Source organism: Cariama cristata, unplaced genomic scaffold (assembly GCF_000690535.1).
Source record: "Cariama cristata isolate BGI_N322 unplaced genomic scaffold, ASM69053v1 scaffold2452, whole genome shotgun sequence".
Lineage (NCBI taxonomy): Eukaryota > Metazoa > Chordata > Aves > Cariamiformes > Cariamidae > Cariama > Cariama cristata.
Window position 1 is genome coordinate 307 of NW_009603034.1, and position 17,043 is coordinate 17,349.

Genomic DNA, 17,043 nt, shown 5'->3' on the forward strand with positions numbered 1-17,043 from the left:
ATATTTTCAGCCAGTGTGAAGGTCTTTTAAAATGGAAACAATTGCGCAAATCCAAGTAGGTAGGCTATAAACCATACAACAACCACTTATAAACTTGGTCATAATTTAAGAACATAATATTCATAACAGGAAAATAAAAATGTTGCAGCTATTCATGAATGTTATCTTCAAAGGAGCCAAGAGATAAATAGCTTGTTTCCAAATACTTTCACCATAAACTAAGGGTGAAAAGCCTATGGCCTGAGAGCCAGTCAACTTTAGTTAACGTGACCTGTGGCCATATGAAGTTTCCACATGACTACTGGGTAATTCTAAGATCTGTTTTAATGTGTGACATGCCAAAGGTGTTTGAAAGGCTTATGTGGCTTTCAACAAGGGAAAAAGGTCTACCTCTCCTACCATAAGCAAGACTTCAGAGTTGGTACACCTACTTCATTGCCCTAAGAAACTTCCCTCTATATTATAAACCAGACCATTTATCAGAGACTTATGTTTATGATACAAGATTTTTCAAGACCTATGAATTAGATCTATAATTACACCTAACACAGCCTTCATAAAGAGTCACAAAGTATACCCAACATACTGAGAGCATCGTCTGATCTCATCTTTGAAACACACACCCTGAGTCACTTTAGAGTAAGTGCAGTGAGTGTTTGCTTCACCAACTAAATTGCTGGGGAAGAAAAAAAAACAAACCATTGAAGGTTCAGGCTAATGTAAAAATGGCACCACCCCTTGAATGCACTTACAAAACCATCATTGTGGGAAATCTCACCGTGCTGCAATAACCATCTACCATCGGAGGTCTTAATGAGACAGATGAAGGCTAAGAGAAGATAGCGCACTTACCCAAGTCCTTTCTACATTACTGCTACAAATTTAACACTAATTATAGTGATGACATAGCAGAAATTTTTCCAAAAGTAATTAAAGTCTCACACTGGGGAGACAAAGCCTTCACAGCTGTGAAAGATACTATCTATCTCTATAAGGCAGGTACATATTCCTGACTTCTGACTGTAGCCATCTCTCACAAACGACTGACACTATGAAACTATCAAGGTCACCTCAGTGTTCGCTGGCTTTTCAGTAAGTTCTGAAGACCTATGAGCCCCTCTTTCCTTTCAGACCAGTTGGAGCTGGCACAGTGGTTCAGGACCTCAGCCACATCTTCAGTCTGTCGCAGGTAGTGTGGAATGCCCCCATTCCTGGAACCATAGGAGCGCTCTGAGCAAGCGCTTGATGCATCACTGTTAGCATCATCATCGGAGTACATCCCATAGGGTTCATATCTTCTTCTCACTGGCTTTTTCTGGAAAAGGGGAAACTCAGACTTAGTAAGTTACATATAGTTACATCAATGCCAAAAGAAAAACATTCTATCCGTAATCACTAAAAGGAAGACTACTGCTCTTGTTATAGTGACATATGTGTTTTAAAGACGTCACCAAGCACTGCCTGCTTACCTCTCACAGAAGAGCAAGACATATCTCATTGAAATCAATGAGACTATTCGAGTGATTAAGAGGAGCAGGGTCTGCCTTCCCCAGCATGAAAGCGAGATATTTATGCCCAGTGGAATTAGGTACTGGTAATGAAATCATATGTTGTTTTATTGTCAATAATGGTCAGTTCCATTGTTACAGATTCTACAATGATACAACTTCTACTTCAAAAAAAAAAAAAGGTAAGGAAGAAAGAGCTGAAGGAATCTGTGCTGGCATGCACAGTCACTTTGATATTGATAATGAAGTGACTCTAGAAATGCACTGGGATATAGGAGATGACAATTTCTCTGTTAGTTTGGGCTAGGATTTTTCTGGAGGCTGCTAAGGGAGTTGAGTACTCAAATCTCACTCATTTGCATAGCATGGCATTAGAGGACCTGATTCCCTTACATACATCTTTGACAACCTCAATCCTTACAGAAGGGATATGGGAATAATTATGGTAGCAAAACAAATTGTATGCTATACTACAAAACAAACTCTTGGATGAACCTTAACAGAAAAGGATTGATAAGACAACGTATCAGGAAAAAATCATCTATATTCTAAACTGTATCCTACAGAATTCCTTCCAGTGTCCAGTCCTGCAGTTCTTGGATTTGTGAAGCCAGTAGTTTTGCTTCTACTAGGACTGCAGGATTGAAGCGTAGAAAGTAACTCAAGTGCAGTATCATGGGCGTTAGCAACAGGGTGGGGAAAGTTGGAAAGTAGAAATAAAAAGTCAAGAAAGCAATAGTACCTTGCTCCTGGAGTCTCCTAACAGCTGTAGGCAGGAAAATATTGAAGGGTGGGAAAAAGCATAGAGAATTATGTCAGAAGCTTATGTAGGGTTTGTTTTTGCAACAAAAACGTATAGCAAATGTGTCTTAGCAAATTAAAAGAAACACAGTTTATGCAAAATAAAAGTGGGTATAATAACGCCTGACTATCTCCTATCTGTTGCATTACTCGTATAGCCTACAACTTCCACTAGGGAACTTGGAAGTGAGATTATCTGTTAATAAGTTTTTTTAATGACGGATCTATATACAGCAGCTCTTTGCTTACTTTTCAGAAATGCTGCTCTGGAAGATACCAGAGTTTCTGGTAATGATTTATTTCCCCACACATTATTAGTAGCATTTGATTTTAGAGTCTTGGAAAGAAATTCTGATGTCAGGAAACCACTATCTACAGTACAGCACATTTAAGCAACTTCACTTAACCAAGTTCTCTTTCAACCTGCAGTTCTTACATCACACTTTTTTGAAGCTTAGCTTCTTTTAAGACCTCCTGGCTGGCACCCCTGGCTTAAAGGCCTTACTTAACAGCAAAGTTTCCATCACCCTTTGAGCTCTTCTGACAGATCCGAGCACTGATCCCCAGCATAGACACTGTGGTTTAGGCCAAGTCTAGTTCTCAAACAGAAGCAGGGGATCCAACAGGAATGGTACATAGGGAGTAGAGGTCACGAAATGACACACTGTTTTGTTTAAACTGAGTATTTGGCTGAAGCCATCCGTGAATTTCTTTTCATTTCCTACTACAGCAAAGTGAATACTCCTCTGAAAACAAGGCTGCTGGGTAAAGGTTGGCATCACATTACTCTCTCAAAAGAAGCCTGAATAGAGTTTGTAAATTGCCTGTTGTGAGAAGACAACCAAAAAAAAGAGCAAATTGGGGTGGTGGGAAAGAAGGGGACAACAAGATTGCGTTGCATCCCCTAAAGTCATACAAATTCAGACTGATCAACCAAGTCAGCAGCACCACTTAGTTTCCAGCTAGACTTAAGGATCTCCCTTTTAAGTGTTCAATCCTTTAAGATTTTAACATTCCAGTATAATATTATTCAGTTTAAGAGTGGAATATTTAAAAGGGAATGCTGTAAGTCTAGTTGAAGACTGTCACATCCAAAGACATCTCAGTGCTCAGCAGTGAATTGAAACACTGTGACCCTCTCCTGTCTCAAGAAACCTTTATTCAGCAACTGCTCATGTTCAGGAACACAGCCGGATTTCATGTACGCAGACAAACCATCACCTGTAATTTATGCCCTGAAGTGCTCTGGTGTCAAATCTGAGGTGCTGAGAGCAGAAATTGGTTGACCAGCTGTTGGTATTTGTTAATGAAAATGCCCACTAACGATTCAGGCCACTAAAGGCAACAGTGCCATCTATTATATACTGTCCTACGTTTGTATTATTCACATATTTTTCTATGGAAAGGTAGATTTTTTTTAAAAGTGACATTTCTCTAGGAATAGTCTAGTAACCATCTAGAAATGGAGGTGACATGAGCTGGGTGATAATCAAATATAAAAAGGAAAGTGTTAGCCATCCTTAGGAAAAACGAACTAGGACCTGAAGAAACAAACTCCGGGGACATAGCTCGTTCTCTATAAAGAGAGATCTGAGTTATCTGTCTCAAGACACATCAGAAAATCCTCCCCTCAGCTCATGTCTAGAACTGGAGAAGACCCAAAGTATACTGGTACCCAGCTAATGCTGTACAACAATTGCTCCTGTCACTACAGATCCTCCCTCTCCCAGATACTCAAGGTAAATCCAAAGGCTTATCTTAACACTTGTCTTCTGAAGAGCAGAAAACACCTTCTGGGTTCTAGCAAGAGATACTATAGTACAGCAAGATTATACAAGACAATAAATTTTTTTAAAACTTCCAATAAATTTACTTGGAAACGCATTGAATGTTTGAGAGTACTTGCAGCAAACTAGACAAATACACTTCAATTTAACTGTGTCACATGGTACTGATTACAGGCAAGCCAAGTTATGAGCTGATCCACGTACCTAGCCAGGAGCAGAAACTTCAGAAATTCTCAGTTCTTGTTGAAACCTGATCAGGAATCAACATTAATAGAGAACACTGTTTTTTGGACAAAGTCTTCATGCAGGTAATGGGATTGATGGAAATCCCTGACCTCGCAGGTGCCCAGCACCCCCACAGTACCATATACACCCTCTGACAGCCAGAGTGAAAGACAAACAGCTGATTCAACCCATCCCGCAGCTCTCGCACCGAGCCACAGCAGCCTGTTTGATAACAACTCTGGAGAACTAACATGGAATAAGGAAAGAAATATTGCTGCCAATATACCTAAAGACAAAATAGCAAAGGGTAACTAACTCTACAGCATCAGACACTGGCACAATCAGAACAAAGCTATTTAGAAAAGAGGAGAACGTACGTACAGGTAACTTTAAGCCACTTTCTGGTGTCGGAAGCATTTTGTATTTTTCCTCTTACCAGTGCATCAGCCACAGCAGCCTCCAGATCTGTGCTTGTGCTCAGGACTCGCATAGCATTCACAGAAGCAGGCATCCTGCCTGGCTGTCCAAGTCCAAACCGGTCTGCACAAAAGACAATGTTGAAAGGGATTGTTAAATGAATTCACATTCAGTCGGAATCCTAATCAGGTGCCCGAGCAGCTCTCCCTATGGGCTCTGGGAACCCGCAGTGCTTTTCCATTAAATGCTCTTTTATGCACGGCTCTAGAGAGTTTGCCATTAGTGTAAGAAATAAACTATTGTTTGTTGGGCCCCAGAGACAATTTTGGATCCTCAGGGCAAGCTGTTTGTTGGTTTTTTTTTAAGCTGGGAAGCACGATATCTATTTTGTGTTTCTTTTTACATAGAAGTTGTTTCAAAGTTTTATTTTAATGTCAGAAGCAGACATGCTGGTCCCAATCTGGCACTCTCGGAAATCAAGAGAAAGCTTCTCATTAACTTCAGAGAGACAGAATCACGCCCAGTGTCAGAACATGTTAATACCTGAGCACTCATCCATCCTGCAGCTTTTTCTCAGGCAATGATGCGAGACCAGCAGCACCAGATTAGCCTATTTCGTGTCTCAAGGCTTGATTAACCAGTAGAATATCCCCCTACGCCCCACAGTATAAAAATAAGGTTTATTATTTGCTTGTGAAGTGACTCCAATTTTTATTACTGTTCTTGAGAAGCAGTTTAAATGCCATTTAAAAGCTCTTTTTGATCAAACAGTATCATCTTTGTCCCTCTGAATTTGATGGCAAAGCTCTCAATGGCATCCAAAGCAACAGGATTGTGTCTAAAATGCCATTTAGACTCTTAATACTAATTAGTTTACTTTATCATTTGCTCAGGCTACCAAAAAAGTTACTGAAATCAGTTTCTTTGGGCAAAGGCCAAATTCAGAAAGGCATGCTAGAGGGACATGACGAATCAGTGACTTGATTATCATGGGGCAGGCTCTGGCAGCACAGTCCTAGACAGGGGCAGATCAGATAGCTTACTACTGGGATCCTGGCTCCTGTCTATAAGCAGAAAGAGATTGGGTTTGGCACTCCAAGTTTTTGTTTCCACGCAGGCTTGTCTTTGCTCAAGGAGGACTGGGAATACCCCTCCTGGGACATGTCTTACACCTCTGTCCTCTGCACCCACACACGTGCCAGTAAGAGTTTTGCCAGCAAATTTAGTGGTGCATGAATCCATTTAATAGACTTTCAGCTGATCCACGTTGGAGGCAGCCACAAAGCACCAAGAGAGAGGGATCAAGTCACATAGGTCTTTTATTAGTTTATCTATAATTAATTTAACGAAGGAAGAATACTGTTTATCAGAATGTGTAACTGTATCATGGATTTCCACAAAACTGAGGTCAAACATGACAATCAGTAGCTTACTGTATTTTTTGGGAAAAACACTGCACTCATCACAAAACTTCATTGCTTTGTTCCTTAAAAAGCTACGGCACTGAAATCTCTTTCAAGGAATTAGCTCACACCAACATGCATAGTTTAATTCAGAGACTGAAGTTTGCCAGTCTACTGTCCTAATTCCAAAGCTTTACTCAAGTGTGTCAGATTAAACTACTGAGGGGAAATAGGGATGATTTTTTAAATTTTGAGAAAAAAAACAAACCCTGAAGACTAGTGTTTATTTCCAATAGAAGTGTTATCTACCAAAATTTACTGTTTCTCTGTTACATACCCAGACAAGACATTTCTGATATACAACAAGAGCACATTTTCTACAAAACACATTACAAGGGAAAAAAATAAACAAACTTCTTAGAACTACTGCCAAAAAGTAATCAAATCATGACATTTCACAAAGAAATAAAAGTTGTATGTGTTATTACTATCCCCTTTTTTAATGCACTTGGGTTGAAGAATTATTTCAAATATTTAGGTGAAACAGTACTTCATCCCTAAAATGGAAAGATCTGTACACTCTTAATAGAAGCACAGAGAAGATGGTAATTCATTAGGTCTGATTGAAATTAAAGTAATTACTACAGAGATATACACTACAACGATGTACAGAAGACAAGTATTTTCCTAAGTGTAAATGATATTTGGTATAAGGGCTGTAAATGTTGAGACAAGTTCTGGACTCAGTTTTATATTTAAACTCAAACCGATGACATTACTCAAAGTGTTACTGAGATCAGAATTTGGCTTTAACTTTTGATATAACATAGCATCAAAAAATACCATTGTCATTTGTTTTCACATAAATTTAGTATTACATTAGAAAAGGGAAGATAGTTGTTTCTTTTTTTAAAAATGAAGAACAGAATGACAAAGTAATTCAGTTGTAGATCAGTTTACATAGCCAGCATAAAAAAAGAAAATTGAGCTTTTTTTAACAAATTAAATACAGTGTGGCATGCTGGCTTTTATCTGTCTCCACGGCTATTAGGAATTTTCTGAAATACTTCTTTCAGTGATCTTTAAATTCATAACACCCAAGTCACTCTGGGCTTTTCCCCAAGACACTGCTGCCATACCTGGGTGCAGAAGTTAGACCTTAGGAGAGCCCTCAGTATATCGCTAACGTGGGGCGGGGAACACATTTGGCTCCAGGAATAACCAGTACAGGCAAGCCCAATGTTACTGGGGAAGAAATAAGCAGAGTATGCTCTGGCCACATTCCCTTATCTCCCTGGCTAGATTCATTGTACCTGTTACAAACTTGGCAAAAAATTCCCAACCACCATTTTTGGCTCAATTTTGCCATTTTTAGGGAGACTTTGGCCTTCTTTAGGACACAGGTAATTATATCGAATTTGATTATGCTGTGTATCAAAACACAGGAGCCAAGCATGAAGTGACTATCACAGGAAGTTAAATGCAAACAAAGCTTAAATCTGTATTAAAATTGAGGTATTTTAAATATTTTCAATTATTTTTGTTAAATGCAAATTCAATTGTTACTTTGAAAAATGCCAGTCATCAGATTGCATCATTTCTGCCAAGTAATCTGATATGGGAAGTGTTTTGAGAGCTTTAGTTAAGTGACAGCCATTTAACTAGACTTATGAGAAACAGAATTCTTTTTCACTCCCTGCCTGAAGAAGGTTAATTAAATAACTTTCAGTATGACTAATTCCTTATACAATTTTAGCCTCCAAGAAAACACTGAAGCCCTCAGCTTCTACATCATCTTTGTCCCCACAATCACGTCTCTATTGTCCCAAAGTTAGCAGCCCTCATTAATTTCTTTTTAAGACTCCCAGAGAAATATCCTGAGATCAAAGGGTTACAAGTTCCTCACAACTGCAAATCCGGCACAGGGATGGGGAAGAAGCAACTGACACCTGCAGATTTCTCTCATTATATATAAGCGTTAATCTCCTGATGCAAAGCCCATTGAAATTAAGGGAATAATTTTTTTGAAAAACTTCGGTGTACTTTGGACAATGCCTTCAGAATTATATGAAGGATGGATCAGCATGCGTTATGCTCTAAAGTTTTGAAAGTTCATCACGTGCTTAATTCTTGCTGCTTTTGTATATTTTAGAGAGGATCCCACAAAGAACTTTCATTAACTGAGACAGGAGTCCAGAATATTTAGTAATAAATGGGATGAAACCCACTGGGATCCTGTCCTAGGCATTGGGAACTGCTATACTGCTAAAGAGGAAATATAAACAGAAGTTGCAAGTACTCTGCATCAGTCAGGATTTAGCCCATGCTGCACAACTGATCCAACTTACAGGAGAATTGAGAAAGCCCTGGATCACCCTTTGTTTAAACACTGTTCACAATGTTCCTAAAATACATAAAATTAAAAACATCCAATAAATGAAATTCAAAACAAAAAGCCACATTGAACAAAAACAGAACAGAAAGCCCCACAGCGGTGAGAAGCACATGCCAAGTGCTGGCTGATGCACACGATGGCAAATGTTAAGATGGTGTAAAACAAGACTACGTATAAGAAGCAGATTCATGCAGTTAGCGCTTGTTCACCTGACTGCCCAACAGAATCAGCAGTGGAGAGAGCACTAGTGGACCTGGAATGACGTCGAGAAGCTGCAAGTAGAAGGAATGGCAACACCCACAGGATTAACACACATTTAACCCGAGACAGAAAATGCCGCAATCCAAAGGGGATGTGTGTGACCGCTACCAGTAAAGGTGTTTCATCGTGAGAGGGAAATGACGCTGTATATGAATGCGTAACAGATACAGTGCAAGCCCCACAGCGACACCTCCATCTGTAGTTTCCCCCCTCTCTCCCATGACCATAAACACAATGCATGACAAAACTCATTTGTAACAGTCCCAAAACCAGTGCAGTTCAGAAAAAAAAAACAACAAACCACAACCAAACAAAAAACCCAAAACCCAGTGCACATCAGGCACGTTCCAGAGCCACAGATCGGGAAGACGGCCATCATGAGAACGTGGGCACATAACTACAGAGCAGGATTTAGATGTGTCTGATCTAAACCCCAAAGTGAAGCCATGATGAATGGTTAGGAATTGTGCTTGCAGGTATTTTTCCACAACATTCTAGCCTATACATAAAAAAAACAACGTTAACAAAGAGAATGAGTAACCACATAAATAGAAAGAGTCATACAGGGAGGTCAGCCAACCATTGCATATAGGTCTTTGGGTTGGGTTTCTTTTCCAAGTAAACACGTACACACGTATTGTACCTGTTGCTACTACCAAAAGTCTCTTGCTTTTAACAAATTTTGCATACATGTTTCTTGAATCTAAGGATATACATGCACAGATAATCTGAATATGCACATCATACATCTACCTAGAATTACACTACATGTATACAAATTGTTAATAGCAACGGAGCGCACACAGTAGCAGAAGAGCTGAAGCCAAATATAGCTCCCACTTCAATTCCCAGTTGTCAGCAGCACATCAATCACAAGATACCTTGTGAGAGGTTTTCAGTTCTCGGATTCAGCATAAAGGAGAGTTCTTTATGAAAGCAAAGGGAAAGGTGGTCTAGCCATTTCCAAATTACAGAAATTTAGTTTTTCTAAAAAGGTCTTCCCTGTGTCTAGCAATGACATGCTCACCTAGCTCAAAACATCTGACCCAAGAAACTGATTGCTCATTTGAGCAATTCATCATCACAGACTCACTGAAGGCCTTGTTGCTTTAACATCATTACTAGTACCGTCAAGAAACTGAAAAAATAAAGCAGAATCACCTTCAATACAAATAGGCTTTGTCAATTATCCATATATACATGCAGTAGAAAAATTATAAGCCTTCTGTTTAAGGCAAAGTATTCATAAACACAAATACTATCATTATAAAATAGAAATCAGCAAAGTGAGAAAAACAAAATTTAAGTTTTTTCCCAGCTGTGAGAGCTTCACTAAAAGCTATACAGAATATGCAGTGTGGTCTTTAACTATGGAAAACACATGTATTTATTCAGAGAATGATCCCACTGACACCATAGGTAACTCATGAAAGATTCACAGGATCAGCACAGGATTATGGATTGAACCTTATAATTAAGATTCTGAGCTTGCAATTGCTTTCTCCCAAGCCATCCACTGTGCCCCTGTGGTCATCACTGCAAGACCAAGGCCCACAAAGAAGCAGGAATAACAGAGAAAAAAAAAAAAAAAGGAAAAATATCACACCTCTGCAAGGAGGCAGGGTGTAGAGTGACTGTTCACTGGTGTTTCCTAACTTAGGAAGCAAGATGTTCGGTGCCCAGACATGCATACCTGCACAGCAGCCCCGAAACAAAGCAGAGCAATTTGCAAGGTCAGGACGTCAGTGTCGACATTGACCATAATACCATTAAATGCAAGAATCAAGAATCTTGTCATTTACATATAGCTAGCTTAACTATAATTCACTGATATACAAGTTAATCTTTATGAGCAAAAATAGACCACACACAGTAGGATATTATCTTAGCATCAATGCTAAGATTAACTGGGTTCTAGAAATACTGTAATAGAACCACATTGTTTTGGCTTCAATTGACATATATAAATTTCTTTCAGATGAATTACACACTACGTAAACAAAAAGTTCATTAAGAGGTTCGAGCTTAAAGCATTTCAATGAATACAAGAAAAAAGACAACAGGATAACAACTATATTGGGTTACTATTACATTGAAACTTCCTCCCCACGTTACCTTAATGACTTAATAACAATGTATTTCCAGAAATGCATTAATCTTCAGGTAATTAAGTATCATCAGTTAAAATTAAATGACCATCTCCCCACAATAAAGTTTGTTACAAACAGTGTAATAGACATCTCTAACTAAAATTTTATAGTGTACAAGCCAAACTCAGTAGCGGTGGTGTATAAAAGGCACACCAGCTGTGACTCTGGTACACTGCATTTATTTTTCAGAACAAGGGGTCATGACAGTATTTTAATTAATGTATTTTCAATAAAATAAACAAAACACAGCACAATGACATAGAACACTGAGTTAATCCTGAAATCCAGCCTGCTAGGACATTTTGGCTGGAGAAAATAGCTTTATCCAAAATTAAAGCTAGGCAGGTAACTAAAAAAGTGAGCTACAGTTGCATCTCTACTATTCCTTTCTGGCTCTGGTATCAAGTCAGCTTCATTTAATCAATAAAAAGTTCATCTATGTATCTTAAAGAGCTATGAACCAAGTTCTGAATGCTAAGTTGAATACCTTCCATTTATCACCAAAAATTGAGATATTACAGATAATGAACATAATTTATTTTATAGCTCAAAATAATGAGGTTTTCAACCCAAAAAGCCTCTCTAATATTGACTTGAAGATTCCACTCTACACCACTGAAATCAATAGGATTTTTCCCAACGATTTCATATGGACGAAGACAACCAGTATCTGCACTAATAGTCAAATCATTAATGACATCATCTATGTAAGTTTAAAAGATTACAGTATATTGATCAAGTATGAGCACCAAACAGGAAAATTTTGCCCATCTGTCTGTATTTTTCATAACCTTTTCTCACTATTGGATTAAAGTTGCAGAATTCAGCCCAAAATGCTATGTTCCACTTAGACACTATGTCATACACCTGTATTTTGTCACTACATGCAAAACAGATCCTGTAATACCATTCTACAGCCTTGATGAAATTTGTAAGAGCTTCTTTCTCACTTTTAATACCATATGCGCAGCTATGAAATTACTACATAAATGAAGAGGGTCTGAATATCAACTAAACTTCACGTCTGAGATGACAAGTCTTTCGTACAATAAGTAACGTTTTTGACTGAATATATGATATGGCATTTGACCAGAAACATTAAGTATGCCGCTGTTTCCAGCATTCCACAGAAAAACTTCCATATGTGGTAAGTGCAATGAGATTTTCTATCTGTACTGTACACTTAAGCTGCACATTAATAATGTTCCTTTAAAACCTCAGCTCTTCCATGATTTTAGGCTGCTTGAAAAAGTTTCCTACAAAATGGCATGTGCAACTTGTTAACTGATGATTGAAAATGCCGTGTAAAACCTCTACAAAAAAGAGCTTCCACCTCTATTGAAGAATTTGGTATAGAAATGATATACTGTTACTGTACCTAGCTGTAAGAAAATCAGATGATGAAGAGTCACTCAACATCAGGCTACGATGCTACCAACTACTTCACTGTGACCTAGAAAACAGAAGCCTGCTCTCCTGTAGATTTCCATCAGTGCTGTAAAGTGAAGCACAGGAGCCCCATACAAGCTGATTTAATGAAACTAAAAATTACAAAAGTTCACACTAAACTATTCTCCTGCTAACAGTGAAATGCTGAGAACCAGAATTGAAGCATGCAGAAGAAAACAGAAGGGAAACAGGGTTGGAACAGGGAGCGTGTCAGGAATCCAACAGAGGACAGGAAACAAGCTCATTCCACCTGGCAGTGTTTTGAAAGAGCAATCAGAACAAGGGAAAAAAGGAAAAAAATATCGACCCTTAAAGCTCCAATGCCTACATGTACTCACCAAGTGGAGGAAAGCCCCGAGCAGGGCTTGTATCTCGACTGCTCTCACGGCTGGTATCACGGCTGCACCCCTGACTCATGCTGGGTCGGGGGATACGACTGCTCCGTGCTAGCATGCAGCATGGAGAGTTTCAGAGAAGGTGAACAAGTTTAATGAGGACAGAAAGCTCAAAGTCAAGTCACATTTCTGTTAGTTACGGTAATTATTACATTAGTAATTATAATTTGCAGCAGCCTGTTCAGGTTCTTTATAAACCAACTACCTTACATGCTGAGCTGTGTTTGTGATGTGAAATTTCAGAAGCATTACATGTCTAGCTGACAGTCTGCTTTTTTCTTAAGCAATCCAAGTTTTGTTATTCAAGTAGAGCAGGAATCTTCAATCATTTAGGGGAGTTCTACTGTTACAAAACATGCAAAACAGGTAAGGCTGAAAGAAACCCTTCTGGAATATTTTTTTCCTTAATTATAAGATAAACATCTTTCTTGAATAAAACAGCAGGTCAAAATTTTTAAGTAGTCACAATACCAATATGCTATTTTCACATAGATTTGCCTTTCACAAGAATAGTTTTGCATGAACAAATATCCTAAGGAAAAAAGGTGTATTGTACAGACTTGCAGAGATATTTTTCTCCAATGAAAGACACTAGGAAAAAACATTTAGAACCTGAACACCTGAAAGACGAGTTAAAAAGTGGTTTGAATTTTAAGACAGCAGCAGCTTCAGATCTTTAACAGAATCTAACTTCTGCTTCTCAAACATTTCCAAAACCTTATATTTTCGGTTTTATATGCACACAGATTGAGATATACGCCCACTTAAGGGGAGCTTTAAACTATATTCTTTTCTTTGACAAAATCCTACATCAACAAGACTCTTATCTTTGGTCTGGCAGCTATCAAGTGTTCAATTTCCCACAGCCTAGTAAGGCTCCTGCCTATCAGCTGTGTCACAGGAACTCATCATATGCACACTCTTCATTTGGCCAAATGCAAAGCAGAAGACAGAAGATTAAGCTGGTTTCATAGTAAAAAGCAGTATCACTGACTTCAGCTGAAGTTTTGTCCAAGTAGGAAAAATGGAGCTAGGCCCTTAGAAGGTTGTTTAACATCAAAGATTTGAATTTTATAATGTTGTAAAATGAGCATTTTAGATATTTAAAACTGGATTATTCCTCTGCCAATTCTGTGTCATTTTGATATGAAGGATGTTTGCAGAAAGTTATTTAATAAGCTTTTATGCCCAGTAGAGAATACAATGTTTTCTTCGGTAAAAGAATAGCAGTTAATTGTCATGAGTTTACCTTAAAGAATTTAATGACTACAGAGAGATTTCCTATGCTATAAAGCGTTTAAGGAATTTTCTCATGCAGAGTAAAATCTAATCTACCAGCTCTGATGACAATGTAGCAGAGGCACATACACATAACATGAACCTGCTTTATACTAATATTTTAACAGTACCCTTGTATTTATAAAAATAGTGCCATTTGCATGCTTCAGAATACATATGTTCTTACAGGTCTCTATTGGTTTATATACAGAACTTAAATGCCTAGGCTCAAGTTAATGAAGTTCCCCTACAGTGCTTCTGTGAGCTCGTATACACTGGGTATATTAGTATCCTTTCAAGCAAAACAGTACAAAACAAAATAGAAACCTTCATATTTAGGCTTTAAAATTCAAATATAGACTACTGCCAGATTTTTGGTTTGTCAAATCCCTCCCAGTTTTGCAAAACCCAGCTCATCTCTCAGATGAATTAATGGTTCTGATGGTTGAGCTTTGATGTCAGACAATACAAGATGAACTATTGATCAAGTTGATTAGGTCACCATAATGTCTAAAACTTCTAAGTTAGATGGTCTTATAATAAATAATACAGACTACATTATATGAACTGGATGAAGTTAGGTTCCATAAGTACAATAATCCCTCCTAAGATGTACAAGGAAAAAAGCTGACAGGTGAACTACAGGTGAAAGTAAACACTCTAAAGTCTTCCACACAAATACTTGCTTGAAATTGAGGACTCTCTAGAAGCAAACTTCTCATTCTTGGGTCTCGTGCTTATATGTAAATAACGGCAGCCTTCACATTAGGTTTGCACAAGCAGTCACTTCTCTTAAGTAGAGAAGATCTGTCAATCTTTTCTATAATACAACCCTACTAAAACCAGCAAAAGTTCTTTAGAGAGGGAGAGATGTGAATGATTAAAAAACAATTTAAGGGATGCACACAGTACCTTCTCCTTCCATAACAGCTAACAGCAGTAGCATGAATTATGAAGAAAAGGCACTTGAACCGCATGAGAACAGATCAGTAGGACAATGCCACAGATGAAGCTACAATACTGACTGCACAAACAGAGCACTCAAAAACAAACACTGGGTACTTCATGAGTAACAGTCAAACAAAAGATTTGCATGTTACTGGATACAAATACAAAAGCAAGGGAAAAAACAAATGGAGTGAAAAGAACTGAATGATGAGTCTGTTGTGAACTCCCAGGCACCTGCTTCACATTTTTACCGCTGTGCTGTGTAGGGCAGATTGGATATCAGTCGCTCAGAGTATTTTCTTTGGGCACTGCTAGCAGTAAGGGCCAGCAGTGTTGTCATTTAGACAAGTCTCTCATGCTGTCACAGCCAGTCTTTGCAGTGTGGGCAGCAAAGGCAGAGAAGATAGACATAAGTCTCAATTTCAGAATTCCCAACTCTCAAAAGTTGGACAGAAATTAAGTAAATGAGTAGCAAAATTGATTAAAAGGAGTAGGCAGGGTGAAAGCAGACAGCATGCCCACAGCCAGCTCTGGACTGAGAGCCTAGGACAGGACAAGCATAGGTTGTTTTCAACAAAATCCCAACTTTCTAGATGTGTCCTGTACAGCTAAGTTTTACCAATTTCATCTGGGAAGTCAGAGCAGTTGGATACGGTTCACATCATTATTAAAGCACGCTATTAGGCTGTCTTACACCAGTGGAACCCAACAGATGCAAACACCACCAGCAGAACTCGACAGTGCCCCTGTTTACCAGTCTACCACTTGGAAGAAACCTGTATTTCATTAGGGTGTGATTTTAATAAAAACCAGCAGACGCTTCCTTTACATCAATACAAGCATTTTAAAGAGTCTGTAAATGCTGCCAGAACAACCAAAGGAAAGCTCTGCAGCGGGGTAACACCCAGTAGAGGCAAGTCAAGAACTGCCTTCAGCTTTCCAATACACACACACAGAGCATAACCTCAACAGAAAGAGTGCTGCTGCATGAAACTGATAGCCAGCTGCACCTGCTCCACTTTTTGGAGAATGAGAGTCTCTAATCTCTCACACCTTTCAGATCCAGCTGTGCCACATGATCTGCTGACCATCCAACAGAATTAACTTCAAGCACATAAACTTTTAATCCATGGGAAATGGACATCACCTTTTTTGAGATCTCCTTCAAGGGGCCCAAAGAAAAGCTCAAGATTAAGTGGACTATACGCTTCCTTCCCCAAGAGGGTATCACCACTAGTAAACCTCCACTGAGCAGACAGCAAAGGCAAGGTTAAAACTGACAACTGCCACAGAGCAGGGCCATACAGGTGACCACCACACAGGATCTCAGCATGCCAGATGTGCCTCGTTGTGCTGCCTCTCAGAAAACAACGTACTTCAAGGTTCCCAGCATACAGAAGGAACAATACTTCATGGATCCCTGTAGTCATCATGGAAATTTAAGCTAGCAGCAAGGTCGTGATGCTAACAGGCATCCACATGCAGAGGGTCTATTAGCTTGCTACTGCCCCAGAAGGGCCTGAAAAACTCCAGTGGATGGTTGCTGCATAAAGCCCAACTGCATGCAGGGACCCACACTCTATGTGCTTAATCGTGCATACGCAGCATTGGTCTGGCTGCAACTCCGAGTCACCTCTGCAAAAACTACGCAAGTCAATGGATGAGTTATGAAGAGTATCCAGGAATTACCCATTTCCAACAGCCTGATCTGCATGATGGTTCAGTATCCACTGCAATGCAATGTGACCGCAGACTTAAGAAATGTTTCAGCCTGTGGGGTAAGCACATGTGTATCAAATACATGAATAATCTCACAAAGCCTGAAGTATTGCATGTAGATCTGACATCACATGTGTGCACAAGCACCTTCTTGAATCAGACTCTGAAAAAGCCTATCAACATACTTAGGACCAAGGTGAGTGGGAGTCATTTAATGAAATGAACAAATGATAAAATGTCAGGGAAAGACAGGGACTGAAGCAACACAATAAGCAAGCATAAAATACTGTTAGCTACTATGTTATGA

General features: G+C 38.9%; 1 protein-coding gene across 1 annotated transcript in view; it reads right to left on the minus strand.

Moving 5' to 3' along the window:
- Nucleotides 1–1,066: 1,066 nt before the first annotated feature.
- Nucleotides 1,067–17,043, minus strand: part of LOC104157595 (CLIP-associating protein 1) — a gene marked incomplete at its 5' end in the record, with an annotated part of 78,482 nt that continues 62,505 nt past the window's right edge. The window contains 3 exons of the mRNA XM_009694998.1: nucleotides 1,067–1,315; nucleotides 2,251–2,274; nucleotides 4,758–4,861. Coding sequence (XP_009693300.1) covers nucleotides 1,067–1,315; nucleotides 2,251–2,274; nucleotides 4,758–4,861 — 377 coding nt within the window. The remainder of the gene's footprint in view (nucleotides 1,316–2,250; nucleotides 2,275–4,757; nucleotides 4,862–17,043) is intronic.